This window comes from Rattus norvegicus, chromosome 19 (genome assembly GCF_021556685.1).
Source record: "Rattus norvegicus strain SHRSP/BbbUtx chromosome 19, alternate assembly SHRSP_T2T, whole genome shotgun sequence".
Classification (NCBI taxonomy): domain Eukaryota; kingdom Metazoa; phylum Chordata; class Mammalia; order Rodentia; family Muridae; genus Rattus; species Rattus norvegicus.
The window spans coordinates 67,888,986-67,914,642 of record NC_141552.1 but is presented as its reverse complement, the minus strand read 5'-3'; the positions used below and the strand labels follow the sequence as shown (position 1 = coordinate 67,914,642).

The 25,657-nt window shown below is 51.2% G+C and overlaps 1 protein-coding gene across 2 annotated transcripts; it reads left to right on the top strand.

Moving 5' to 3' along the window:
• On the top strand, window positions 1-25,359 carry C19h1orf198 (similar to human chromosome 1 open reading frame 198). 2 transcript variants are annotated; one of them, NM_001109134.1, is made up of 4 exons: window positions 1-378; window positions 12,081-12,131; window positions 21,454-21,987; window positions 23,332-25,359. In NM_001109134.1, the coding sequence occupies exons 1-4, from the start codon at window positions 43-45 to the stop codon at window positions 23,383-23,385; spliced, it is 975 nt and encodes a 324-aa protein (NP_001102604.1). In that variant the 5' UTR covers window positions 1-42; the 3' UTR covers window positions 23,386-25,359. The 2 variants fall into 2 exon arrangements, with proteins under 2 accessions (NP_001102604.1, XP_087451179.1); XM_087595053.1 differs by lacking the exon at window positions 1-378 and adding an exon at window positions 3,452-3,780.
• The last annotated feature ends 298 nt before the right edge of the window (window positions 25,360-25,657 follow it).

Genomic DNA, 25,657 nt, shown 5'->3' with positions numbered 1-25,657 from the left:
GGACCGGGAGGCGGCGCTCGGACCGGGACGCGCGGGCCGGGCATGGCGTCGATGGCGGCAGCGATCGCGGCCTCGCGCTCGGCCGTCATGAGCGGGAACCGGCCGCTGGACGACCGGGAGCGGAAGCGCTTTACCTACTTCTCCTCGCTGAGCCCAATGGCTAGGAAGATCATGCAGGACAAGGAGAAGATCCGGGAGAAGTACGGGCCCGAGTGGGCGCGGCTGCCGCCCGCGCAGCAGGACGAAATCATCGACCGCTGCCTGGTGGGGCCGCGCGCCCCGGCCGCCGCCGCCGACGCGGGGGACGTGCAGGACCCGGAGCGCTTCCCGGGCCTGCGCGGGCCCACGGGCCAGAAGCTGGTGCGCTTCGGCGACGAGGTGGGTGCGGCGGGACGGCCCACCCAGGGCAGAGTGGGCTGTGAGGGGGAGTTCAGAAATCTCCCGGAGAAGGGACATTTAAAGACAAAGTGGGAACAGTAGAGAGGAAACCTCGCGAGCCTGGATGAGTTTCCGACTTAGAACCTCAGTTTTCTGGTGTGGAACTGGAATATGCCCATAGTTCCTGATCACCAGACACTCAGTGGCCCGCAAGTGTTGTATAAAAAGACCTCAGTGGGGGAGGTGGGACTGCCAGGCACCGCCGCCCTGGGGTATGTCCCTGGGAGACCACAATGGGGAGTGTGTTTGGGGAGTGTGACATATGAGCCCCGGTTCCCACCCAAACACTGTGTAAGTTTAGATGCCTCCTGCAAGCCTGACTATCTAGCCTGGGTTCTAGACACTGGAGGAGGAGAAAAACTGTAGAATTGCTCCAGTCTGGCCCTACTTTGAGGCACTAAGGCTCAGGAGTCTGAGCTGCTCAGAAACCTGGTGTTTTGCCCGAGATGGTTTCCGTGAAGCCCCTTGTACTACCGGAGTATGGACTTGGTTCCTCGGGGACTCAACTTTGTTTTGGAGGACAAAATCAGTAGCTGCTAGAGTTATGTCCATTTGGGAGGTGTGGTTTCCTAGGAGTCGAGGAGGAGAAGCTAGGAGAGTGGGTCACCCCCGCCCCCCTGGAGAAGTTGTGCCAGGCCGAGGGAATACCAGTAAAGAATGAGATTTCAATCAGACTCTACAGGCCAGGTATCCATCGATGTTTGTTACTACAGAACGCTTGTGGTCACAAACCCGCTTTACTGCCAGGGAATGGTGAGAGCAGAGCTATCCGCCAACATTGCCTCCTACCCTCCATCCCACTTGAAACTCTTGAGGGCTTTGCCAGGAAAAACATGGGTGTGGTAGGAGATGAAAATATAAGTCTTAAAATATATTCCTGGAGCTGAAACATTTCATTGTGAAAATATGCATCTCCATGAAGACGTGGACGGGAGTTTGTGCTTGGATCTGGGAGATGAGCAGACAGGCAGTTCCTCTTTGGCAGTGTCTTAGGTAGATAAATCTAGGAGGAAGCAGCCCTGTCCGTGCTTAACAGATGCTGGAGATTGGATGTCACTGGCCCTGAGTATATCAAAAAGCCAAGCCACCTTGGAGCCAGGGTCATTGACAAGGAGAGATGTGGCCACTTTTCTTTTTGCCCAGTTCCTTATCTGGTGTTAGCCTGCCCTGTTTATGCCTTTGAGGACTGGTGTGGTTTAAAGCAAATAGGGTCTGTGAAGACCTGCCATGCATGTGTGAGGATTCCTAGCAACCCCGGAAACAGCAGGAGGCACGTGCTTGTGATGCCTTTGCTAGGAGACCCCTGAGGGTCAAGTTCCAAACTAATGAGAGATCCTGTCCCAAAACAAGGTTGACAGCATCTTAAGCGAAAGCACCTAAGGGTGACCTCTGACCTACACTCACACAAACATTTGCACCAAATGAAACTTTGCGAGGAGCTAATCCGCATGCCTTTCAGGAGCACCCAACCTGAATCACAGTAATGCCAAATGGGCAGAAAGCAGGCCTTGGAAGTCCACGAGACCAACTTCAGCTCATGTGGCAGGGACACAAGCAGCCTTGATTCTGTTGTGGAGGGGCGGAGGTAGAACATCAACCAGGGTCTACGCTTCTTTCTGCAGTAGCGAGAGGTTTAAACACACAGGGACAACAAACTCCTCCAGTCTAAGGGAGAGGTTGGCACCAGATTGAAGTCAGGGAGTGGTTTCATCGTTACACCCCAGAGATCATTTATGTAGGATGACTGGTGTTTGGCCGAAGTGGGTAACACAGGGGGTATAGGATAGGGGTGTGACTCCCAGCTAGGTGATTTGATACCCAAATAAGTGATCCCAGATTTGAGCAAAAAAAACTTGAAACTCAATCGGGTAGGACACTCCATCCTTCGATCCCCACTGATATGTTGCCAGGTCTCCACAGATTTCTACTGTCCCAAAGGACGCTGCTTTTCACTGTCAATCAACTTGTGTGCCCCTCCTAGACAACATCTAGTCACTTTGTTTTTGTCATCTACTATCATTGTTTTTAGTATCACCCAGTGATTCTTATGTCTTCCAGGAACAAATAGGGTCTTAATTACAGACTGATGTCACAAATCTAGGTGACCCCAGATGTTGTCAGGAGTTCCTTTGCCTGTGTGCATAGGACAGGCACAGCAACATGGCACGTGTGTGTGTGTGTGTGTGTGTGTGTGTGTGTGTGTGTGTGTGTGTGTGTTTTACACTGATCACTAGAAAGCTGGATGACCTGGGCAGAACTCAGATCCCCCTCTTGCCTTGATAATTTAACCTGGTCTCCTGTAGAGATAGCGGTCTCTGCTTTTAGTGTTGAAACAAAGGAAGGACTGTCAACATGTGAGCTACTTTGGGAATCAACTGTTTCTCTAGGCCTCCTGGATTGGGGTGCATAAGTGTCCCCCCTCCCCCATTATCTTTCCCTGATGTATGCACTGTAAATGGAGATGTGCAGAACTGGGTTTTATACGAGGCTGCCAGCCTCCACCGTTGCCCGAATCCTTCCACTTCTGCTCTGCAGAAGACAGCTTGGAGCCCCAGGGCCCAGGTTCAAGTTTGGCCATGTCAGCAGCAGGGGCCACTCTGGAGAAGCCTAATGTGGAATCAATGGTTTGCAGCAAGCAAGGGCCTTAGGGAATGTCCTCTCTACCCTGCAAATTTTCTTGAGAACATTAAGACAGGCCCTTACATTAAGGCAGGCTCTTACATTAAGACAGGTCCTATCTGTGGACGCTTTTATCAGTCCTGGCAGCTCCTTTCCTTCTCTGGAAGGCTTGTTCTTCCAACAATAAAGTTCCGGGAATGGCTTTCTTTGGGAGATGAGAAGTTCAGTTGAGAAGGGATCACCGGTTGCTCTGTCGCTAACCCAGGAGACAAACCAACAAACCCAGATATCTGAATTTTCAGGAACTTCTTACATCTATCTCCTGTCCCCAGCCCCAACTCCTGGCCACACCCAGCAGGATCTGAGTACATTGGTGAGTTCTGAGTTTCCAAACGCTGCCACTTTTCTCAGGTCCAAATAGACCCTCACAGAGATGACGGGGGGGGGGGGCTCCCGAGGTGGTGTCTCCTGTTTCTGTGGTATTTGCTGGCCTCTGCCACCTCTCCATGAAGTAGGTGGAGCTGGGCAGTGATGGTGTGGGTCAGCCAGCTCTGCAGCCCTTGACCTGGATTCTAGAGGCTGGGTTTTTAGGACCCTGGAGCCAGATAGCTCCAGACCTCATCAGCTGCCTCCCACACACCCCTCCTGTAGGAGCCTCGGGCCTTCCCAGTGCTTTTCTCTGCTTGAGACCCCTCTTAAATCCTTCTGGATTCTTTCTATTGGGTGAGTTTGACCAGATGTTTAACTTGTGAATCTGAGACATGAGAGGGCTTTCCTTCCTCTCCCATTTCAACAACAAAAAATTATTTCTTTTTACCCTCTCTCTCTCTCTCTCTCTCTCTCTCCCCCACCCACCCTCCCTCTCTCCCTGTCTCTGTGTCTTTCTGTGTCTCTGTCTTTCTGTCTCTCTGCCTCTCTTGTGTCTCTGCCTCTGTCTCTGTCTCTCTGTCTCTGTCTCTGTCTCTCTCTCTCCGTGTGTGTGTGTGTGTGTGTGTGTGTGTGTGTGTGTGTGTGTGTGTTTTTATACACACACGCTCGTGCAGAAGCCAAATCTAGGGTGTTTCTCTGTACCTATCCACCTTGTTTTTTTGGGATGAGTCTCTGTCTAGCCAATGGTTCACTAGTTCAGCTAGGCTGGCTGGCCAGTGAACCCTAGGGACTCCATCTCTAGCTCTCCAGAGCTGAGATTAGAGGTGTGTACTACCTTGCCCTGCTTTTTACCTGAGCCCTGGGGAGTGAACTGGGCCCTCCTGCTTTTGTATCGAGCATGTTCTCCACTGAGTTATTTTCCTAGCTGACTCTTTTTTGGGGGTGCGCCTAGCAATTTGGAGTTGATTTCTCAGTATTTTGGACTTGATTTTTAAGGCAGGTGGAATGTGCAAATCCCATTCCCTCCTGTCTGGCATATCCAGTGTATTTTAGAAATGAGGACAAGGTATATTTGGTGTCTTGTGTTCCTCTGCCTGGGCCTTGTGATGGGCTGCCAGGCTAGGATTGAGATCTGTCCAGATGCAGCTGAACAGGCTGTGAAGGGAGGGAGGGCCTGGGCCTGTCCCTCCTGTTCCTCTTGCAGATTGATGGCTACCCAGCCAGATAGCACTTGGCCTGGTGCCCAGAGCTGAGCCAGCAGACGTGGCTCCCTTCCTCGGTGCTTCCATTGCTGGCTTCCATGGGAGGTGACCCAGTGGCAGCCTAGAAACTGGTTTTGCAGAGATGAAAGGATCAGTTTTCGCCATTCAGGGAGGGCAAGAAGCACATTGGTGGTGTCAGAGTCCTATTTTGATTGACAGGAATCACACCCTAACTAAGAGGTTCAGGTACTGCTGGAAGAATGTAGCCATTTCTCCAAAAAAAGTAACAAAAGTATCAAAATGAGGAACAAAAGCACGCAGTTGGCAGTTCTGCTCGTCCTTTGATCTCCCACCACCACCTTCCAGTGTATTCTGTGCTCTCATCACTATGAGGGATGGCCCTAGCCCTGGCCAGATCTATGTTTTTGAACCTGTGTCTCTAGTAGCATGTGTCCCGAGCTAAGCCACCAGGGCTTTGGAACTGCAGCTCTGAGCTCCCTTACTTCAGCAGAGATAAGTACACTGCAAGCCTACTTCTCAAAGTGCCGCTTCTCAAAGTGTATGGACGGTGGCCACGGATAGGCAGTTGGTTTTTTAAGGGCATAGTTTAATGGTTCTTTCGAAACCCCATCCTTCTTATTTTTCCTGTGCTGGAGAGTAAACCCAGAGCTTCCTGCCAGTGTTCTACCACCAAACTACAGCCCAGCACTTTCTTTTTCTGAGTTTCTTTTGAGACAAGGTCTTGCTAGGCTGCCCAGGTTAACTGAAGACAGGGCTTGGATTTAGAATCCCCCTGCCTCGGCCTCCAGAGTAGCTGGGATTATAGACCTGTGCCACTGGGTGGGGCTTGACTGGGTTTAGCACAGTGAACACTGGAGAGGATGATCACCTCGTTCCTTTGTCCCTTTACTTACTCGCTTACTTATGATGCTGGAGATTAAGCCCGGGGTCTTGTATATGCCAGGCAAACTCTACCACTGAGCCACGTAGAGCCACAGCCTTGTTCCTGTCTCTTTTTCTTTTAAGTTAATTATTATAGTGTGTGTGTGTCCAGGAAAAGTGTGCACATACACAGGCGATCCGTGTACACACTTACATGCTGCAGTACATGTGTGGAGGCCAGAGAACAAGTCACTGCTCCCGTTACACCTTTATGTGGTCTCTGGGCATTGAACTCAGGTTGACCAGGCTAGCCCAATGACCTCAGGTTGACCAGGTTAGTTCGGCAAGCACTTTTTACTCACTGAATCATCTCACCAGTCCTCATTCCCGTTGGTTTTATAATACTTCTGGTTTCGCTTTTATTTTATTTTTATGCGTTTTGTCTGCATGCGTGCCTCATGCCCACAGAGTCCTGAAAAGGTGTTGGACTCCCTTGAGCTGGAGTTACCATCATGAGCCAATCTGGGGGTGCTAAGGTGGAACCCAGGTCCTCTGCAGAAGGAGAGAGTGTTTTAATTGCTGGACCTGATGAACTTTGACCTGTCCTTCGTGCACCTACAGTTGAGTCAGGAGTCGGGTTCTGGTGTCTTTGCACTCTGAGTCTTTGAGTGTCAGGGCTGGCCACCCAGTATCAACCCAAGGGTGACCTCTGTCAACACAGGTAATTTTCTGTTCCTCTCTGCTGTCAGATCTCGCTCTCTCTGGCTCTCTCTCTTAGCCTGAGGTACAGTGCCATTGCCTGCCCCATAGAAACTTCCCTCATCCTGGGCTTTAGAGTCATAGTGACCATTTGTGGTCCTCAGGGCACCTTGTGACTGCAGACCCCGCTTCTGAGTCCCCGAGGAAACCGGCCCTGTTTCTGGGACTTAATCGTTGGGGTTCTTTCTCACTTTTGGAAAGTGGACAGTCCTTGCAGGAGGTGATAGTTAAACTGTACACTGGAGTCTGCTTTGTGGTCAGGGTGTGCACAGCGGGCAGGCAGTAGGAACTGAAGTTCTGAAACATTGTGATTAAACATGTTTTGCAGTGGTTAGTGCGTAATCTTCAAATGCCAGGGAGAACAAAGACGCCCTTGCAGGGCTAAGAGGCACCCTGGAGCTGCCTGGGAGAGGAGTGTGGAGGGAGTCCATAGTCGGCTGAGTAGTGTTTGTAGAGGACTTTGCACACAGGATGGCCTTACCTACCTGGCCATACACTCTCTGATCTGTTTCCCTGGAGACTTGGAACCACAGACTGCAATCTGCCAGGCTGGCAGCTCCCGGTTAGTGATTAGCATCCTCAGCTCGGCACTGTCTTTCCAGGACCTTTTAATTGTGATGTAATATACATCAGCGGGACTTAACAGTCAGATCCTTTTCTTTTTTAAGACAGGGTCTCTGGCCTGGTAGTGATGCTGCACACCTTTAATCCCAGAACTGAGTTTAAGGCCAGCTTGGTCTACGAGCAAGTTCCAGGATAGCCAGGTCTATATGGAGAGACCCTGTCTCAAAAAAACTAACACGAGTCCCAGGAATCCTTGAACTCACTGTAGCTGAGGATGGCCTCACACTTCCGGTCCTCTGGCTTCTGCTTTCTGAGTGCCGAGGTTTCAAGTGTGAGCCACGCTCCTGCCTCTGCTTCCTCAGTGCTAGGATTAGAGGCTTGGCACCAGACACGTTTTGCTGGATAGACATGCTATATGTATGTAAACATGTGTGTCACACGTGGAGGTCATGGGAAGCTTTGTGGAGTTGGTTGTCTTCCTTCCCTCTTTACGTGTTCCATGTTCCATGTTCCGGAAGTTGAGTTCAGATCATCAGCCCCAGCCACTCACTGTCCTGCCCAGCTGGCTGTGTTATTTTGATTCCCCCCCCCCCCCCCCCCCAGCTGCGGACCGAACCCAGGGCCTTGCGCTTCCTAGGTAAGCACTCTACCACTGAGCTAAATCCCCAGCCCCGCTGTGTTATTTTGAAATGAAACTTTATATCCATTAAGTAACAAAACAGTACAGGTTAGCAGCAACTGCCCATCCCCCTACCCTACTCCAGTGTCTGCTTTCTTTCTCCCGCCGTGAGTAATGCGTGTCTGTGTCACACACCCAGCAATACTGCTTTCCTTCAAAGGCACATATGTCAAGAGTTTGCAGGCAGAGCTGATGCACCTGAGGCGGTGCTGTTAAAGCTAATTTCAGTGCTTCTGTCTGGAGCTCTTGTCTCTGCTTTGAGGGCCAGCAGGGTGTCCTGTGTTGACCTGCTCCTGATGACTGCCTTCCAGGGCTTTGTCGATTTAGGTGCTTCTGTGTCCTCAGAGGTCTGTCTCTTGTAGCTTCCACTCTGCTTTGGCTATTCTGACTTGGTGATGTGTGGTAAGCAAGCATAGTCGTGTGCCATGTTCCACTGAGGGCCAGCCGGACTTCCAGTGTCCTTGTCCCTTTCAAGCAGGATTCTGACTATGAGGGTAACGGTTGGCCAGAGTGAAGGCCACCTGTGTTGTCCTGAGGTCTGAGGGACATGCACATGCGTGTATGTGTGTGTGTGTGTGTGTGTGTGTGTGTGTGTGTATTGTTTTTGCTGTCTCAGGTCTGGGAGCCCGGGAGGCAGGCTGAGGGCTTGCCAGCAGCCCCAGAGTGAGAGTGCATGACCTCACCACAGGCCTCCACCTGGCCATATTTTGGTTGCCTCCTGGTTACTGTGGAAATAGAAGAAGCATTGTATAGGTGTAGGGGGAATCCTTTTACGTATGAATGTGTGTCTGTGTGTGTTTGTGTGTGTGTATATACATCTGTGACCATTTTTTGTCTGTATAAGTGTATCTGTGTATCTGTATGAGTATGTTTGTGTGTTTATATGCAGATGTATCTGTGTGCAAGTGTCTGCATATCTGAGCATGTCGATGTGTGTATGTCTGAGTGTGAGAGTGTGTCTGGGTAGGAGTGTGTCTATATGAGTGTTTGTCTCTGTGAGTGCATCTATGTGTGGGAGTTGTGTATGTCTGTGTGAGAGTGCAGCTATGTGTGGGAGTGTGTATGTGTATGTCTGTGTGTGAGTGCATCTATGTGTGGGAGTGTGTATGTCTGTGTGTGAGTGCATCTATGTGTGGGAGTGTGTATGTCTGTGTGAGAGTGCATCTATGTGTGGGAGTGTGTATGTGTATGTCTGTGTGAGAGTGCATCTATGTGTGGGGGTGTGTATGTGTATGTCTGTGTGAGAGTGCATCTATGTGTGGGAGTGTGTATGTGTATGTCTGTGTGAGAGTGTATTTATGTGTGGGAGCATGTATGTGTATTGGAATGTATCTATGTGTGAGAATATGTCTGAATGGGAGTGTGTCTTTGTGTGAGTGTGAGTTTGTTTCTGTGTGTGGGAGCAGGAACTGCTACTTTGAGGTTCTTCCACCATTTGTGGTGGCCTGGGAGCCTGCCCTGGTGCCAGCACAGTCTATGGCCAGAGGCGTTGTCACTGCCGGCTGACTACAGAGTTCCTGCCACATTTTTGTTTGGCAGATTTATTTTTGCCAAGTGCTTGATTATTTTTTATGAGGTCAGAGGTACAGAAATCCAAGGAATCTGCCTCTTACATTTCTTGCTGAAGCAAATAAAAGAATGTAGACCTATCATTAGTGACCTCTTGCTGCCTGTGACCCCCACAGAATTCCGGGAAGTGAACACTGGGGCTCCGACCCCCACCAAGCACTGCGCCCTGACTTTTGCTTCCTGGAGTTCTGCTGGCAGTTACCTCCCACAGCCAGCGCCTCAGACAACTTATCTGCAGATTCGCAGGGACTGACCTTACTGACAGAGCTCATTAGAAGTCGGGGGAGGTAACGCATGGATGGGTCCAGCTTCCGCCCTTGCGACTGATCACTATATACTGACTCTGTCTGCCAGCGTGGCTTGGGCTGCTGGCCTCAGTGGAGACGTGTGTTAGCCAGACGATCTCCCGCCGTCACACGGAGGATAAGCAGCATCTGTTCCACTGACCTGTTTCCCTTCTCACCGAGGGCAGCCCTCTCAGCCTCACTACCTCTGAGAGCAGTGCATGGTGTCCCAAGAGCCTAGGATCTCTGAGACTTCTGGGTCACATCACATCACTCACCATCTCCGTCCCCAGCAGCCCACAGAGAGGAGGACAGGTCCTAGCCGCAGCTGCGGCTCCCAGGCATTAACTCACATTCCTCCAGAGAGCTATGGCCATTTTTGGAGGGGCAGAATTTAGACATTAGAAGTAACTGGGATTTAGCCGAAATTCCTCAGCGGAATGCAGTAACCCTGTTCTCATTTTTAGAAGTTTTTCCTGACGACTATGTAGTACAAAATAGCCCAAGGGGGCCGGAGAGGAGACAGACGGCTCAGTGGTCAAGAGCATTTAACTACTCTTGCAGAGGACCCCAGCTTGGTTCCCAACACCCATGTGCGGTAGCTCACACCATCTGTAAATTCAGCTCCAGGGTAACATGACCTTCTGACCTTCACAGGCACCTGCACTCGTGTGTGTGTGTGTGTGTGTGTGTGTGTGTGTGTGAGTGTGAGTGTGTGTAGACACAGACACATAAATATTTTTTCAAAAAGCAGCCGAAGTCAGTTCTGGAGCTAAGACCGCCAACGGATGTTGCCACGGGCGAATTACCACCGTGCAGGACCAATGCTACCGATGGTGGACTGTATTAGCTAGCTGCATAGCTGAGGTGCCTTTTGGCTCTCTTGACACCCAGTCCCTTCTGCAGCACACACAGGTCTGGGGATATACTCTCTGTGATGTGGTCTTGGTATAGAATGTATCCAAGTGAACAGGCTTTCTCTGGTGTTAGCGTGCAGTCCTTGAACACTCTGCATGCCCATGGGTGGAAAGGTCCTGAGCACAGTCTTGTAGCCCCTGCTGCTGTGCCCAACCCCTAGCACCAGGAACCTCCGAAGGGGCAGCCCTTGCTACACAGCCACCAACTATTCGTTCCCCGGTATAAGGGACTTTCTGCCTGTGAATAGCAACTTTATTTTTGGTACCTCCATCCCAGAAGACCCAGGGCTCCACTTCCCACATTGGGATGCTCTGGGAGTAGGAATGGGGGGGAGGGGCTGTGAATTGAGTGGGGTGTGTGAGGAGGACCTTAGCTCATACAAGGTCCTGAGTTCACAGCTATGGGACCTGGGCTTCTCCAGTTCTGGGGGATGGGCCAGGGAAAAGGCTTGCTGTGTTACTGTGCCTTGTGCAGCTTGGTTTCCTCACTCCCCCATTCTTAGGAACAGGCTGTCAACTGCCCAGAGTCACTATGCCTTTGTTACTATAGTTCTTAACTGGACCTCAGCTGCTGCTCGGCTCAGCAGGCATATGCCTAGGGAAAGCGGGCTTGCAGCCAAGATCCCGATGCATTTGCAAGCATTCTTCAGGAGTTCCTGCCATCTGTGAGGCCAGTCTGGGAAGGGCTCTGTCAGCATCTGAAGAAGGAGCTATGGGCATAATAGCTCTCTCTCTGGAGGTTGGAGCCAGGTCACCTGGCTTCTAGGTGACAAGGGACATCATTTACTGGGTATTCCATGGAATGATACAAATCACCTGGGGTTGTTTGGGGACACTCTCGGTTTTTGTATTCAGTTGGGGGCTTTAGACATACACTGTTGGCAAAGTGCTTGCCTAGCATGCATGAAGCCCTGAGTTCGATTCCCCAATGGTACATAAACTAGGCACGGTAGTGTATGCCTGTAATCTCAGATTCTTGCGAAGTTGAAACAGGACACTCAGGAGTTCAAGCTCATCCCTGAACAGACTGTGATACATGCCACTCTGTCTTTTTTTTAAAAAAAGGCAAAAATTTTTAACAAGAAAAAAATACTTTGTTCCACTCTCCATGTTATCCAGGATACCCCATATTTTAGGCCTTAAATTGTGGTCCCTGCCTGTAGCAGCCAGGCACAGACAGGAAACTCTGTGAGGGTGGAGAGGAGGCTCAAGCTCTTTCTTCAATCTGACAAACACGACGACCTGCGCGCCCAGGGTCAGAGTCCGGCCACTGCCCCACCGTATGAGCTGAGTCAGGAGCAAATCAGCTCTGTTGAGTTTAGACGTTTGCATTACCTTGATGCTTTGTGCATCGATTCTGTTACCGGGCCTTTCACATGGCCAGGAGAAGTGTTCTTTGCACAGCTTGCCCAGTTTAAAAGGGTGTGCAAGCTCCTTACAGACGCAAGGAAACAGGTTCAGAAGGCTCTGCCCTCACCCCAGATCACACAGTTGGCCCCGGTAAGACTGAGACTCGATCCTGTCTTTGCCAAGTATGGTGTCCATTCCGTTTTCTGAAGCTCCTCTCCTGGGTTAAGTCGACTGAGGCCTCCCTGGTGTTCACTAAGACGCCACATTGGCAGGAGGCACCGGCAGCTGGGACTGCACAGTTTGCAGGGTTGGCCTTGTCAAACACTGAGACCTCCACTTTACAGTTTAAATTGTCCCGTGTGTCTGTGTCTCTCTGAGCCCTGGATGGATGTGTATATGGGGCTGTTGGAGTTTGGACCTCAGACTTATTCTTGAACTTTCATTTCAGGACATAACTTGGCAAGATGAACACTCTGCCCCATTCTCCTGGGAGACAAGGGTAAGTCAAATTAAATTTAAATGTATTTGTCGACTGAAAAATATATGAGTATCTATATTTTCTTCCAACATTTGATGGATATAAAAGGGTATGCGTGGTTCTTGATGCTGGGCTACAGTTGATACCTGTGTTGGTTGGGCAAAGAGGGACTTGGGGGAACTGAACCTCCATATAGGTCTGTCAGTCCCACAGTGTCCCATGGTATCTCTGAGGCCCCTGGGTTCTCTGGTGAACTCCAGCCCCTGGAGTTACTCTGTCAGGGGACTTCTCTCCATACTTTAACACCAGCGCTTGGCACTTTGGTGTTGGATGGCCTGTGAGGCAGCTCAGAGCCCCTGACAAGGTGACTTCAGTTGGCTTGTGTTCATGCACATATACACACACATGTGGACACATGGAATCGGACCCTGGTCTCCCAGTCACTCGTGCTTGGGTTGCCGTCACCACTAGAGAGAGCACCAAGCTCTCTTCAGGAAATGTCCCATCTCTCCTGTTGTGCAGGAGAAGGGCCTTGGCAAACAGCAAAACCACAAAGTAGCAAGTATCCTATAGCCAAGGAGAGGAGGATGGCTAGTTTTCTACTTATACCTTTCAACATGGCTTTGGCGGTACAGTGGGAGACACAGCCGCGTGTCTTGATGGGATTCCAAGCACAGATAGTTCAAAAGCCTTGTTTCTTCCCTACTGCTTCTGACCACAGCCTGTGTCCTAGTTGACCCTGACACCCAGGGGACCTGTGGACAGGGAGGCTTAAGGTTGGGGAAGCTTGATAGAGCACTAAGGTCTTTGGATCCACAAGGACTTGGATGGCAGGGACAGCTGTACCACGCCGTGCCATAGATTGCATCTAGTACTCGGTGCCTGACCCACGGCTGTGTGTGTGTGTGGCAATCTTGACGCTGATCCGTGACATTTAAGGTTCTCATGTTTGAGGACACAGGCATCCATTCCCATGAACACGTTCACATAGCAAATATGAATTCCTCCACCTTATAGATCATAAATATCCTAAAGAAGCTGACTTCTGTATCACAGGTCTTTGGGACTGTGACTCAGCATGTAGCCAAGGCTAGCCTCAAGCTAATATCCATCTCCCTCCACTTCCTCAGTGCTGGGTTCACAGGTGTGTATCACCGTGTCCAGAGTCCGGAAGTGCCTCTTAGATCCCCTGGAGTCGGAGTGACAGGCAGTTACAGGCTGCCCAGTGTGGGTACTGGCAACCAAACTTGGGTCCCCTAGACGAGCGTGTGCTCGCTCACTTAGCTTTGGAGACATTTCTTCAGCTCCACTGTTTTCTTTCTTTGAGCATGGGTTCTGGGATCAAACTTAGGTCTCCGCTCACTGGGCAAGCACTTTGCTGATTGAGAGATCTCTCCCTCCCCAATTAACTACTTTATAAACATTGTTTACATGGGTGTGTGTATGGTTTATTCCACATGGGAGCAGGTGCCCTGGGCAGCTAGAAGGTGCTCAACCCTGTGGAGCTGGATTTACAAGCGGTTGTGAGCCGCCATATGTGGGTCCTGGGGATGGAACTTAGAATCTCTGAGAAGAGCAGTCCACACTCTTAACTGCTGAGCCAGCTCTTAAGCGCCCCGTTAGCCACTTTCCAGTTCTGTGGCGTGTACTACGCCCACGCGGCTGTGTCTCCTCTGCTGGCCATCTCCTATACTGTCATTTGATCACACAGTTGCATGTGTTTATGGGGCACAAGATATTTGCATATCACTGTAGGATAATTAGGTCTAGCAAATGAGCGTATCCAAATGTCCCATTGTGTAAGACACATCCCTCTACTCTGACAGCAACTCCAGCACCCCCTCCACACTCCACACAGGGATGCGGTCACCACTGAGATCTTTTCCGCTCCTCTGTCAGCCTGTCAGGCAAGCTGGGGTCGGGGCGGGAGGCAAGGGGTGCCCATGGGATGACTGCATTCTTCTCTCAGGATCCTGTTTCCAGAGGAAAAATCCCAGCACCCAGAGGGCCCTAGACTAAGAGAGAGGAAGGAGGAGAGAGATTCTTTGCATTCCCAGGCCGCCTGGGCTGCAGACAAGTTAGAGAATGTGTGAGGTTGGGTAAGCAGGGCTAGGCCCTTGGGACCCCATCCCCAAGGTCCTTCTCCTCTCGAGCTGTCTGGCTTCTGTCTCTGTCTTTTTTGATGGTTAACTGCCTGTCTGAGGTCCCAAGGAGGCAGAGGGGAGCTTACTGATTTGCAGGCCTTTCCCCAGAGGAAGAAGCATCGCGTGAGCCCACACTCACCCATATACACACAACATCCTCCAGACCGGGTCCTTCCCCACAACTCATGTGCTCCTCTGAACTCCTTCCTTCTGATCCCCCTGTCAGAGGGCAGGTCACATAACCATCGAGCTGGCGAACGGAGTGCCAGATGGCTGTGGCGTGTAGGTGTCATGACCCGTGGAAGACCTTGGAGGATGGAAGGGTTGCTTGGTTCCAAGCCATGTCCTCCGTGCACCTCCTCAGTGTCAGTCAGTTTTTGAGGGGAATGGCCCCATAGGCTACACCCGATCCCATCACAGGTCCTACCTACTCTGGGGTCCATGTTCCTTCCTCACAAAGTCTCCTTTCCCTGCTTGATGGTTGGCCTCCCTCCTTCCTTCCTTGCCCCGCTCTCTTTCCCTCCCAGCTGTCCTAAGCCCTCCCCCCAGAAACTTAGCTCTCAGCTTGTGGCACTCTGCCCCAGACCCTCCTTGTGTTACAATATTGTGCATTCCTTCCGTTCAGTGGCCCCAATGCTGCCCCCAGGACCCTGTACCCTACAGGTCTCCTGAAGCCCTCGCTCCCTTGCTGCATCCCTGTCTGTCCTTCCTTACCACAGCTGCTGTATATATCCCATCTCTTTCCTTTAAAAGATTTATTATATTTATATCAGTACACTGTAGCTGTCATCAGACACACCACAAGAGGGCATCGGATCCCATTACAGGTGGTCGTGAGCCACTGTGTGTTGCTGGGATTTGAACTCAGGACCTCAGGAAGAGCAGTGAGTGCTCTTAACCGCTGAGCCATCTCTCCAGCCCCAACACATATCCCCTTTCCGACTGTCCCACCCGCACCCATGCCGGGCTGTGCTGAGCACGCAGTGTAGCATCTCGGGTGTTCATCCATGTGAAAAGAGTGGCTATGGCAGGGGAAGATGAGCAGGGAGGTGCTCTGCCTAAGTGCGCTCCCAACACAATACAACCTGTTCTCTTGAGGGACTCGTTAGATGTCCGTGTCCTTGTCACAGGCCTGAGGGCCAAGACTCCCGCCTGTAGCACCGACTCCTACATACGCCTTGGCTCCTCCCTGCCTGCACTTCCTGTGTCTCACGGTGACACTGAGTGTTTGCTGCCTTGGAGCCTGACTGGTGGGTGAGTTATTGTCCACCGCGGGGCTTCTAAACAAGGGGCATGTGCGGTTTAGCTCCTGGTCTGGACCAAGTGCCTTGGGATGTGAGGTGGATGGATTCAAGGCACTGCCCAGCTGTGTCTCAAGGTGCAAGTTCCTGCTGGCTCATTCCTGTAAGATGTCCCTTTGCTAGCTTTGTGATTCTTAAAGCTTTCTAGGCACCCCCCACCTTTTCCCCTGTGGAGGGCAGAAGAGGGGAACACATGCTAAGCGTATGGAGGGCTGTTGGGGAGTTCTTCAGATTCTGACTGTGTGCCCGTAGCCTTTGTCTTGAGTTGAGCTTTGCCAGCGGCTGCCAAGTCAAACAGTCCTTGTGAGCGGCAAGTACTCCCCCCTTTTGCTGAATATCACACATTCCTCTACAGTGAGTGGGGCGTAAAAATAGACGCCGGGCTCTGTTGTGGTCTTGCTGTTTTTAGATTGGATATAGCCAGCCGAGCCCCGGGTCCCCACATGGGCCAACTGACCAGGTTGTAGGGAAGTCAGGAGCCCTGGGTGTAGGCAGCAGGTGGGTTACTGCCAGGAGCTGAGGAGATTCTTGTCTCCCTCTTCTGCTTCGGCCTCCGAGATCACAGAAGGCAGCCCATGCCATGACGGTGACCTGGTGGCCACTGTCCCTTCCAGTTATCTTCTGTGTAGTGTTCTTCTGCAGGGCTGACTCGGCAGCCTGGGCACTGAGAGAAGGCCACATGATTTCTTTCCCATTCCTGGAAAAGACATGTTTGGAAAAGTTTGTCCCTGGCACGCACGGTCTTTCTGTTTTCCACCTTGGCCTGTGTGGGCCCCAGGGGGAGGTGGCCTGGTCTGGCCTTCAGAACCAGTGCTGTCCGGGAAAGTCCAGTGAGGTGCTGAGGTAGCTCTTCTGTAATGAGAAAGGGATAGTGAACCCACGTTCCTCTGTGTCATTTCCGAGGACAGTTTCCCATGGTGCCGCGTGCATAACACATGTCAAGTCGACTAAGATTCCTGGACTGTTCTTCCCAAGTCTGTGGTGTGACATCAGCTAACTTCTGTGTCAGGGGTTGAGGTATGGGTGACTGTAGTCAGCCTGGGGCCTTCCACCAGGACCTGGGCTCTTTTTTACCTTGCTCTGCACCCTGGGGATTTAGTGACTGTTTTCTCTAGGTGGACCAGTGGGCACTCTGATCCTGGAATAGGAGAGCCAGGCTGTGGGTGCACCTCTGGGCACTCCCTCTGGCTCCCAGGGCTGACCTGTGGTGCTTCCATGGGTTCTATTGTCCAGCCACCAACCTATTCCATAAACTTTCACAGGATCTAGGAGTCCTGAGTCTGCCAAAGCTCTGCCCTCCTCACCTTCTGTGAGCCTGGAATTATCAGGTTGTATCAGTAGCCGTGAGAGACAGCTATAGAGTCAGTTTCCAGCAAGCCATGATGGAAACCCCCAGAATGGGGAGCTTGGGGTCACTCATGACCTCGTTGAGCCCATTCTTTGGTTGTTCAGCTGAGCCAACATAGACAGGGACAGGGAACAAGGTCTTCCCTCCTCCCATCCAGCTGCCAGATAGTGTTTGAATGCCTTCTCTTCTTACTGGGATAGCAAGAGGTCCTTCACCAGCAAGGAGGAGGTTGGCTTGTTAGAGGAGACTAGTCACACTTTATGTACAAAGTTAAGGCTCAAGAGAACACAAGGAAAGGAGGGGGCAGATGGGTTAGGATCTGCTGCCTCCTCTCCCTTCCCTCTCCTCTCCTTCTCCCTCCTCTCCGTAGTACCCTCCTTTCTTGTTTGTTTGTTTGTTGTTGTTTTTGTACAGGGTGCTGCTGTGGCTTGTTGGCCTGGTAATTTCTATCTAGTCCAGATTAGGGTCAAACCCACAGCAATCCTTTTGTCTCCACCTCTTGAGTGTTAGGATTGTGAGCAACAGCCACTGTACCCTGCCTTTTTTCTTCTTGTTTCTTCTGCTTTTCTTTCTCTTTCTTTCTTCCTTTCTTTCTCTCTCTCTCTTTCTTTCTTTCTTTCTTTCTTTCTTTCTTTCTTCTTAGACAAGGTATTATGTAGCTCTGGCTGTCTTGGAACTCACTACGGAGATCAGGCTGGCCTCAGATTCACAGAGGGATCTATCTGCCTCTGCCTCTGCCTCTGCCTCCTGAGTGCTGGGATTAAAGGTGGTGTGCACCACTATGTTTTCTTGCGTTTGCTTCCAAAGTTCCCAAAGGAGGCAGTTACCTCCTCCTGGCCACACACCCCTTCCAAGTTGACCTGGGAAAGTGCAGAGTACCTGGTCACCCCTCCAATCCCCGAGTTGATGGCAGCAGCTGTCATTTAGGCAATGACACAACCTCAGACTCCAGTCCCGGCTTCCCTCCTCAGTATCCCGCTGTCCACACTGTCCACGTGTCAGGATGGTTGGCTTTGCAATTCACAGTCTTCTAAGCAAAGATCCCAGTGGGGCGGGGTGTAAAAAAAAAAAAGCCTTGGTGTGTCAAACAACTTTTGTGTTGTGAGCCTTTCCTCCACAATTTACAGATCAAAGTCAACCCCATCCCCGAGTCTTTGCCACTTCCTAACTATTCTTAGCCGTTTGCTTACTTAAAGAAATCATTATGTCTGTGTCCTACTAGGGAATTTGGGAACAGGCAGTGCTCAGAGTGCTATACCTAGACACGATCCTGAGGCCAAGTGAGATGACGCATGCCTGTAATCTCAGGATTCAAGAGGCAGAGGCTGGGGGGGATCCAGAGTTCAAGGGAAGCATCAGCAACATAGAGTTTGAAGCTACCTTGGGCTATCAGACCCTGTCTCAAAAACAAAACAAAACAAACAAATGAACAAACAAAACCTGTAAAAGTTAGGACAGACTATGAATGAATACGGGCAGGTCGAGTGATGGGCACTGTCCTTGGCAGCCTCTGACTTTTCAGCTCCCAAAAGCCAGGACTTGGAGTCTCTTGCTCTGGGCTGAAATCCTAGTGGCAGGGTCTCCTAGCAGACTAGCGATTGGGCAACTAAACACCCTGCTTCTCCCGTTGTCTTTTTTCTTTCTTTTTTTCCTTGAGGGGGTGCTAGTGGCAATCCCGGCTGGAACTGCCCATCCTCCCTTGACCTGCTGAGTTCTCTGGGGGCCTCAAGTGTGCACCAGTGTGCCCAGCCTGGCCTCCAAATCCTTGTTCGTCACACTTGCTACGTTAGAATCACCCACTGTAGCTCATGGCCATGGTCCCCTGCAGAGCCGCGGTGTGAATGACTGTTCCTCAGGGATGTTGAGTTTCCCAGTGACCTAGGCATTCGGTTTGGAGTTGTGTTCTCCTCCTCCAGGCGAAGGGCAGCTAGCTGCTGACTTCACATTCAGGTCCTGAGCCTATATCTAACATGGAGGAAGGGCTGTGGTTCACTTTGTCCTGAGGTCCCTGCCTATGGAGAGGAACCCTGATAGTCTTATAATTTGCAAGAATGTATGTAAATTATGAAGCATTCCAGGATGCCACCCCCGAGCAGTGCCTAGGGCAGGTTCTCCGAGGAAGACCTGTGCTAGGGTTGCCTGCACTCTGACCCCCTTGTTGGAGCCATCCCTCTCCTAGCTTGCCATTTTGAAAGTTTCAAACTCCTAGTTTCCAATCCCTGCCTCTTCCTGCTTCACTAAGAGGCTAGACAAGTTGCTTTCTGGCTGCTGGGGTTCTGCCATTCAACCCCTAACTGGGGGGTCTTCTCCTCCCCTGTGCTTTTGTAACAGTGTCACTGTGTCAAATTACTATTTTTCCCTCAAAAAAAAAAAAAAAGAAAGAAAGAAAGAAAAAGAAAGGAAGGAAGGAAGGAAAAGAGAAAAGAAAAGAAAAGAAAAGAAACAGTGGGTTGGGGATTTAGCTCAGTGGTAGAGCGCTTGCCTAGCAAGCGCAAGGCCCTGGGTTCGGTCCCCAACTCCGAAAAAAAGAAAAAAAAAAAAAAAAAAAAAGAAACAGACTGGCCCATTTACCGGACGATATCATCTGTGTCCAGTGTTTTGTGAGTCAGCACAGGTTGAAAGGACCAACTCAGTTAACCAGAAATGACTCTGATCTACAGCTGGGGCGTAAGACAGAGCAGCTGTGTAAAGCAGCAGTGACAGTGTGCATCTGAAGCCACTCACGGGGAGTTTAAACCTTTGCCTTTTGATACTTTGTTTCTGTAAGCCTGGAGATAGTCCCAGGGTCCCCGACTGCAGGAGTGAGGGTCAGCAGGTGTAAACTGTTCATGAAGAACGTGAGGTAGGCTGTGGGAGAGCTGAGGAGTGATGTTCACAGCCCCTTAAAATAGAGCTACTGAATGACATGTTCACAGCCTCTATAAGTAGTTGTGGGGCAGGAGGATGGCTGTCAGTAGATTCTCTCCCTGCAAGTATGAGGCCTGGAGTGGTATTCTCTATGTACCATGGTGACAGGCACTTGTTTTCCCAGTGCTGACGACACAGAAACACACAGAACCCAGGGATTGCCAGCCAGCCAGCTTAGCCTCTTACTGGGTTTCTGACCAGTGACAGAGACCCTGTATCAAAGAACAAGAAAGCTGTTATAGACTATTATTCTGGGGGAAATGGGAACAAATGTCTGTTCACCCCAAATAAGGAACCAACAGCAGACCAAAGTAAGGATGCCACCAAAGTCCAACTTGGTGAACCAGTGTGTTTTATTGGGGGTGATTTGCAGGAGTATAGATGGGGAGGGGTCACTTACACTAGCAGAAATGACTCAATGACAGCTGCATTACCAAAAACCCACCCCAGCATGGGTAACAGCTCACCAAAACTGGAAACCTGGAGCACACTGCACAGCCTGCAACTCAGCAGGATAAAGAGCATGTCTTCCAGGGAGCCCAGTTGGTCTGAGTCATCTCTGCCTGTTCAATAGCACCTCTCAGCAGTCCTCACTGCTTATATAGGCATGTGAGGGAGGAGCCTAGTGAGTTTGGTCAGTTTCAGGGATTTCCTAAAGCTATTGAGTTGCTTACTTCCTAAGTCTCAAGAAGATCCCTTCCAAGAGGAGTTTACTATACAACACTGGCATCTGAGGAACATACTTGAAGTTGTCCCCTGGCCTCTACACACACACACACACACACACACACACACACACACACACACACACACAAGTTGTGAAAACCTGGATGATGCTCAGACTGCACTGAAGAAGTGACACCCCCGTTATAGACCTGACAAGACCACACCTAATGTATAATATGGCACAAAAGTGCAGTTATGGGGAAAGGGCTTATGACTGACTTTTCTGAGCTTTTTCTCTACTTTCCCAGCTTTATGCAATATCATTTATTATTTTACATTTACAAGGAAGTGGTATGACGGTGCCAACATGATGGGAAGTGCACTTTTCAGGATTGATTTTGAAGTTCTGCAGAGCAGGGAAGACGTTGCCTGCAGTTAGCTCTTCTTTGATGGAAGACTCAGAATCCTTGGCAATGATTTCTGTCAGAAGAGCTCAGTAGCAGCATTTCAGAGGCCACCATGGTTGACTGGATGTGGGTCAGGAAAGTGGTTGACCTGTGCGCTCAGACATGAGATACGGGCTTTGCCCACATAGCTTCCCTTCACTCTGAGTGTTTTGCTGTGGGAAGCAGGACTCTGATGCCTTACAAACCCCACATGGGCCAGAACTGAGATGGTCCAAGCCATGTGCTCTCACAGCCAACAGGGGTCTTTGGCCATGGTTATGACTCTGGTCGTAGAACTGCTGAGGGCTCATTGTGATGGGGCTTGGCCTCGTAACTCCTAATGTGTTTCTGGAAGGTAGTAAGAACTGTTGTGAAAATGATCACATGGGACCAATCAGCTTACAATGTTACAATGTTGCAATGTCTGTATACCTGAGGAAGAGTGTGGGTGAGCCAGATGTCTGCCAGCTGCCCCAGGGCGTTCCAAGACTTGCCCTCATTTGTCTGTTCTTTCTGTCTCCTCCCCCCCAGAGTCAAATGGAATTCAGCATCTCCTCCTTATCCGTCCAGGAGCCCAGCACTGCCACTATGACCAATGATACCAGGCCCCTGGCCAAGGCTTCTCAGGGCACACAGGGTTCCAAACCTGCCCAGAGCAGCAGATCCTCTAGCCTGGATGCCCTGGGACCGGCTCGAAAAGAGGAGGAAGCATCCTTCTGGAAGATCAATGCCGAGCGTTCTCGGGAGGGGCATGAAGCTGAGTTCCAGTCCCTGACACCCAGTCAGATCAAGTCCATGGAGAAGGGGGAGAAAGTTCTGCCAGCCTGCTACCGCCAGGAGCCCGCCATAAAAGACAGGGAGGCCAAGCCTGTGCCACAGGAACCACAAATCCTGCCCAGTGTGAGCACGGAGCAAGAGGCGCCCCAGCCAGTACAAGCCCCTGCCAGCTTGCTGCCCAAGTCTACCCCCACGAAGTCCCCAGAGAAGCCACCACCTTCTGCTGCCCAGCAGGATGAAGATGATGATGATGATGATCCTCTGTTCTCAGAGCCTGCACTCTCGCAGGTGAGTGATGTTGCCAAGTTCACATCAGAAGACTTGGTGGTGTCGGTGATGGTGGTGGTGGTGGTGGTGGTGGTGGTGGTGGTGGTGGTGGTGGTGATGATGGTGGTGGTGCTGGTGGTAGTGGTAGTGGTGATGGTGGTGGTGATGGTGGTGGTGATGATGGTGGTGATGATGGTGGTGATGGTGGTGATGGTGGTGGTGGTGGTGGTGGTGGTGGTGGTGGCAGTGGCAGTCGTGGTGTTAGTGGAGGTGGTGTGTTCTTTCATGGATGACCAAGGGGAGCCCACAGGATGGGATGGCACTGATTCCCCATGGTCCCTTCCTCTGAGTTCAATTTCCAGAGCTCACGTTAAGAAGAAAACTCTGGGCATGGTGCAATGCTTAAAATCCCAATACTGGGAGCTGGAGACAGGTAAATCCTTGTGTTAGTTGGCCAGACAGCCCAGCCTATTTAGTTAGTTCTAGGACAAAGATAGGTGCTGGACCGTGATGGCTCAGGGATACAGGGTTGAGACTGCATTAATCCCAGAAACCTCAAAGACAGGATGGCAGGAGTTGGCCATCTCCGCTCCTCCCAATCTGGTGACGGAAAGTCGGCTTCCCCGCTATCAACCCTAGTAAGAATTTAGTGCCCTGACAATTATCAGGTCTCTCTCCTTGTTTGACCTTGTAAGGTCCCTCACGCCCCTCCCCCCACCCTGCAGCCTCTGAGTAGGTGAAACATCTTCCAACACTCCTGCCCTGACCAATTGTACACAGTCCACAAACCTGTCCCCCTAGAGATCCCGGCCACCTCCCCAGTGGCATAAATACCCCTTTTTCCCAGCACCCTAAACCCTCCCCATTAAACTGAACCAGTTCTCTGAAGCTGCCCCGGGGTGTGTGCTCTTTGCCGGCACGCTCACTGCCAACCAAGACCCTACCTGCACACACCTGTTCCTGCTGAGCTTCTCTCCCTCCAGCCCAGCCCGGTGCACAGTGGGCCTGGCTACCCCAAGGGAGAAGCGGCCACCGGCTGGCAGATGTGTCTCTTCACTTTATAAAGCTGTTCAAAAGCAGGAGAGTACTAGTAGAGAACCAGGCTGTTCCTTGTTCCATGAATGCTTCTGGAAATGGTACCACAGAGCTTCCTGGAGTCCGAGGGGCTGGTGTTGGCTGTGACACAGTGTCATTTGCTCTGGATTTTGGGTAACTTTCTGGTCCATAGCACTGAGGCGAATTGGGGTCAGGGGCCCCTGAGGCAGAAGTAGCGGCTTTCATCTGGGTCATTTTAAATGGAAAGCTGTCTTTAGGTTGTGCGTGGTGAAACAGGCCTGCGTCTTAACCTCCCTCTTCCCTCTGCAGATCAGTTCCAGTGTCCTCTTGAAGACGGGCTTTGATTTTCTGGACAACTGGTAAATGGTGCTACCCAGAAACACAGCCAGGAGCCCCCAGTGTGGCCCACCGTGGTGTTCGGAGGAGAAGGCAGCAACCGCCTTCGTGTTTTCCTGTTTTCTCTACTCCTTTCTTAGTCTTTTTGAAACTAGGAAATGTTGCCAGGTTTCCCGTTTTTTGGTAAAACCGAGTAGATAAATATGCTATTTTCAACGATTTGATAACAAGTTTTACACTTGGGGTTTTTAAACACGAGCGACCCAGCAAGCCTTGTGAATAAAACCTCTGTTCCCAGCTCCATTCCACCTTTCCCTCCAACAAGGTTCCCTGGCCAAGCCACAGAAGGTCGCAAACGCGATTCTTTCTCCTCTCTCCCTGTTGTGGGCTCCCTGGATGGATACGGCTGTTGGCTGTCACTGCGGAAGATTCCATCCTTAAAAAAATGGTACCCTTCCTTCACAGAAGCCAGGTTTGGCATTAGGTGTCCTCCCCCTCCCAAACTCATAGGAAACAGACTGCGGGCGGGTGGCAGGTGCCTTCTGAGCTGTCCCAGTGGCTCACTCGGAGCTCTGGTCGATGTTTAAAAGCAGCTGCCCCTTATATCAGGTTCTCACCGTTGGTTATAGAGGTTCAGCAGGTTCCCTGGCTCTGTGGGGGTCCGGGCGGTGACAGCTGTGCTGAACATCAGGGCTCTTCTGATTCACTGAGGTAGAACCTTCCAGGATGAGGCTCCCAGGTTTGAGCATCCTTTCCCCCAGTCCGGTCAGGCTGTGTTGTGAAGGACACTCCCCTAGGCCTGTATATTTCAAGTACAAGAGGTATTCCCGATGGTTCCAGAAGCTTCTTCCCCTTGCAGCTTTGAGAGCTCACGGCGGCAAGGCCGGGTAAGGAGCATTGTGCCTCACCCAGAATTTGATGCCCTCTGTCCTCACCGTCCTGCCGTGGCCCCTGCACCCCATGCACCTGCAGGATGCCGAGCAGATCTGTGAGCTCAGGCTGGCATGGTCTATCCTTTGCTACCATCACTCCGTTCTCCTCACCTGAAGCCTTAATCTCCACCAGACCCTCCTCCGAGTGCCTGGTTTCAGTGCCGAAAGGTGTAACCCCCCTAATGTCTGAAATAGCTTCTGTGATATTCTATTTAGCCCCAAGGTAAAGCACACGGCAGCTCTCCAGCCACTATCCCCTCCCCTACGAAGCCAAAGCTGTACTTAGCCAACATCGATGTGATACCTGCCAATTAGCTCGAGTCCCCAACCTCCGTAGGTCCCCGGCACTTGGGTTTGCCTTCCTCTAGCAACCTCTGACGAGTCATCTTTCCACAGTCTGCAGGGGAGTTGACAGGGAGGAAGATCTGAAGCCTGGGCCATGTTTTCCTTCTCCTTAGCATTGGTGTAGCAGGAAGAGGCTCTCAGCTGAGCGCAGGCAGCCTCTGTGACTGGCCCCATGGGTGACTCTCACAGTGGCCCGCCTGACCTGGGGGTTGTCCTTGCCGCCTGGGCAGAGTCCACACTACGCTGGCGTCTTGGCCTCCCCCAGGGAACATGCGGCAGTGGCCAGGAAACCGGAACTGTAATTCCCACTTTCCCTTCCCCTGTACATCACGATGACATACACTCGTTACTCTGCTCTGAAGCACACTCTTTGGCTGAAGCCAGTGTATGATGCTGGGTTCTACCACACGCCCACGCTCGGCACCTGGGAGGCAGCTCCAGGGCTCCGTGTCTTGCTCTTGGTGGCTGTGTCCAACAGAAGCCCTCAGGAACCCAGGCTCTGTGCGTCTGGTCTGCCCTCTGGGTTGGTTCCGGTCCTGTCAGGAGCAGCAGAATCTGCCCCTCGGCCAGGTGCACCCCACATGCCAGTGTGGGGGTGGCCTTCCATTCCTCACCCTGCCCTCTCCTTTGATACATACTTTCGAAATCGTAAATTCTTACTGACAGCTTGTAACTTGGTCCTATTTTATACTCTAGCCTTTAATAAAGCCATTTTAAAACGAGAGTCAGGTCTGCTTCATTTTCTGCCGTGTTCAGGAAGCGGATGGGGTGCTGGTGGTTTAATGCCAAGTTCTGTTTCCTAGGAAGATGCAAAGAAATATTTGCTCACCCACGAGAGGCCACTAACAGACTAATGAGAGGATGCCATCCAGTTCTACCTAGTGAGCCAGTGAATTTATTGGGCGACTTACCAAAGTGGGCCCTACAACCAGAAATTCCCCATTCTCAATGCGGTGGCTCCACTTCTGAAAAGTCCCCAAGTCAACCTGTCCCTCTATATCTGGCATCACTCAAGATCGTGT

What these genes read in the sequence shown, in the direction of transcription:
- C19h1orf198 (NM_001109134.1), top strand. Translation starts at nt 43, where the DNA reads ATGGCGTCGATGGCGGCAGCGATCGCGGCCTCGCGCTCGGCCGTCATG. An exon ending in CATTCTCCTGGGAGACAAGG is followed by an intron (nt 12,132 to 21,453) that starts GTAAGTCAAATT and finishes CCTCCCCCCCAG; the next exon opens with AGTCAAATGGAATTCAGCAT. An exon ending in CAGAGCCTGCACTCTCGCAG is followed by an intron (nt 21,988 to 23,331) that starts GTGAGTGATGTT and finishes TTCCCTCTGCAG; the next exon opens with ATCAGTTCCAGTGTCCTCTT.